The sequence below is a fragment of the Meleagris gallopavo genome, unplaced genomic scaffold (genome assembly GCF_000146605.3).
Source record: "Meleagris gallopavo isolate NT-WF06-2002-E0010 breed Aviagen turkey brand Nicholas breeding stock unplaced genomic scaffold, Turkey_5.1 ChrUn_random_7180001865783, whole genome shotgun sequence".
NCBI classification, from domain to species: domain Eukaryota; kingdom Metazoa; phylum Chordata; class Aves; order Galliformes; family Phasianidae; genus Meleagris; species Meleagris gallopavo.
In genome coordinates this window covers 1-1,484 of record NW_011131080.1, presented here as the reverse complement: position 1 = coordinate 1,484, position 1,484 = coordinate 1, and the positions used below count along the sequence as shown (strand labels likewise).

Sequence of the window (1,484 nt, the reverse complement as noted above, 5' to 3'; positions counted from 1 at the left end):
CCATCCCATCCCATCCCATCCCCACCCAATTCCCATCCCCATCCCATTCCATCCCCATCCCCATCCCCATCCCCATCCTATCTTCACCCCGCAATGCCAGCTCCATGTGCAGGCGTGTGCCACCCCATGTGGGTGTTATTCCCACTGCCACCCCACTCTCCAACTGGGAGAACTGGAAAATCCATCCCTACTGATCCACCCCATGCAAAGCGCAGCCCCATCACTGCCCTACAGCACGACCCCGGCCAGGCAGTGCAGCTCCAGCACCTTTTATTGGTTTGGGCTGCAGTCCCGACCGCCCCATTGCGTTCCCTCTTCCAATGCCCCATCCCTCTTTCCCCCCGTCGGCTTTTGGGGTTTCTGGGTGGGGGGCCGGGTCCAGCACCGCACACCCACCCCGCAGTCCCCATCCTGGGAACGCAGATGAGGGGACCGTGACCAGCGCTGCTCCCCATCCCTAAAGCCGCCTCCCCACTACGCCGAGTGCAGCTTCTGGTGCCGGCGCAGCTGGGATTTGTGGCGAAAGCCCTCCCCGCACTCCACGCAGATGTAGGGCTTCTCGTCGGTGTGGGTGCGCCGGTGCCGGATGAGGTTGGAGCTGACGCTGAAGCGCTTCCCGCACTCCCCGCAGCAATAGGGCTTTTCCCCGGTGTGGGTCCGCTGGTGCTGGATGAGCGCCGAGCTCTCGCTGAAGCGCTTCCCGCAGGCCCCGCAGCTGTAGGGTTTCTCCCCGGTGTGGATGCGCTGGTGGGTGACCAGGTTGGAGTTCTGGCTGAAGCCCTTCCCGCAGGCCCCGCAGGTGTAGGGCTTCTCCCCGGTGTGGGTGATGCGGTGTCGCACCAGGTCCGAGCTGCGGCTGAAGCCCTTCCCGCACTCCCCGCAGATGGTGGGACGCAGGCGGCCGCCCCGCAACCCCAGCAGCTCCTCCAGCGGCCCCAAAGCCCGCGGGTGCCCCAAAGCTCTGCTCCTGGGCTGCGCTGCTGCTGCTTTCCGACGCCGCTTCGCAGGGCGACCCGGTGCCTCGCTGCCGGGATGGGCTGCGGGGAGAGCGGGGCTGGGCTCCGAGATGTGGGGCTGTGACCCCTGCATCCCATCCCCTTCTTTGTCCCCTTTACCCCTTCTTCGTCCCCTTCGTGCCTTTCCCATCCCCTCTGCACCTTCCCTGTTCCTTTCTCTCCTTCCCCGTCCCCTTTGCAGCCTCTCCATCCCTACCACCCCATTTCCATCACCCTCTCCATGTCCTCTTCCCTTTCTCCATCCCCTTTGCATTGTCCCAATCACATTTCCACCCCATTTCCATCCCCTCTTCCCCTTCCCCATCACTTCCGTGACCTCTGCCCCTTCTCCATCCCTTTATCCACCACTCCATCCCGACTTCCCCACCTTCATCCCACCCTTCATCCCATTCCCACCTTCCCCATCTCCTCTGCCCCTTCCCTGTCCCTTTTCCACCCCCTCCACCCTTCTTTCCCCTTCTCCGTCCT

The 1,484-nt window shown here is 63.9% G+C and overlaps 1 protein-coding gene across 1 annotated transcript; it reads right to left on the bottom strand.

Moving 5' to 3' along the window:
• Positions 1 to 93: 93 nt before the first annotated feature.
• Positions 94 to 1,104, bottom strand: LOC104916023 (zinc finger protein 853-like). Its single transcript, XM_010726992.3, has one exon. The coding sequence runs from the start codon at positions 1,087 to 1,089 to the stop codon at positions 475 to 477; it is 615 nt and encodes a 204-aa protein (XP_010725294.3). The 5' UTR covers positions 1,090 to 1,104; the 3' UTR covers positions 94 to 474.
• Between the last annotated feature and the right edge of the window lie 380 nt (positions 1,105 to 1,484).

Bases quoted from the DNA above. Each gene is read 5' to 3' on its own strand.
- LOC104916023 (XM_010726992.3), bottom strand. From the start codon at position 1,089: ATGCAGGGGTCACAGCCCCACATCTCGGAGCCCAGCCCCGCTCTCCCC.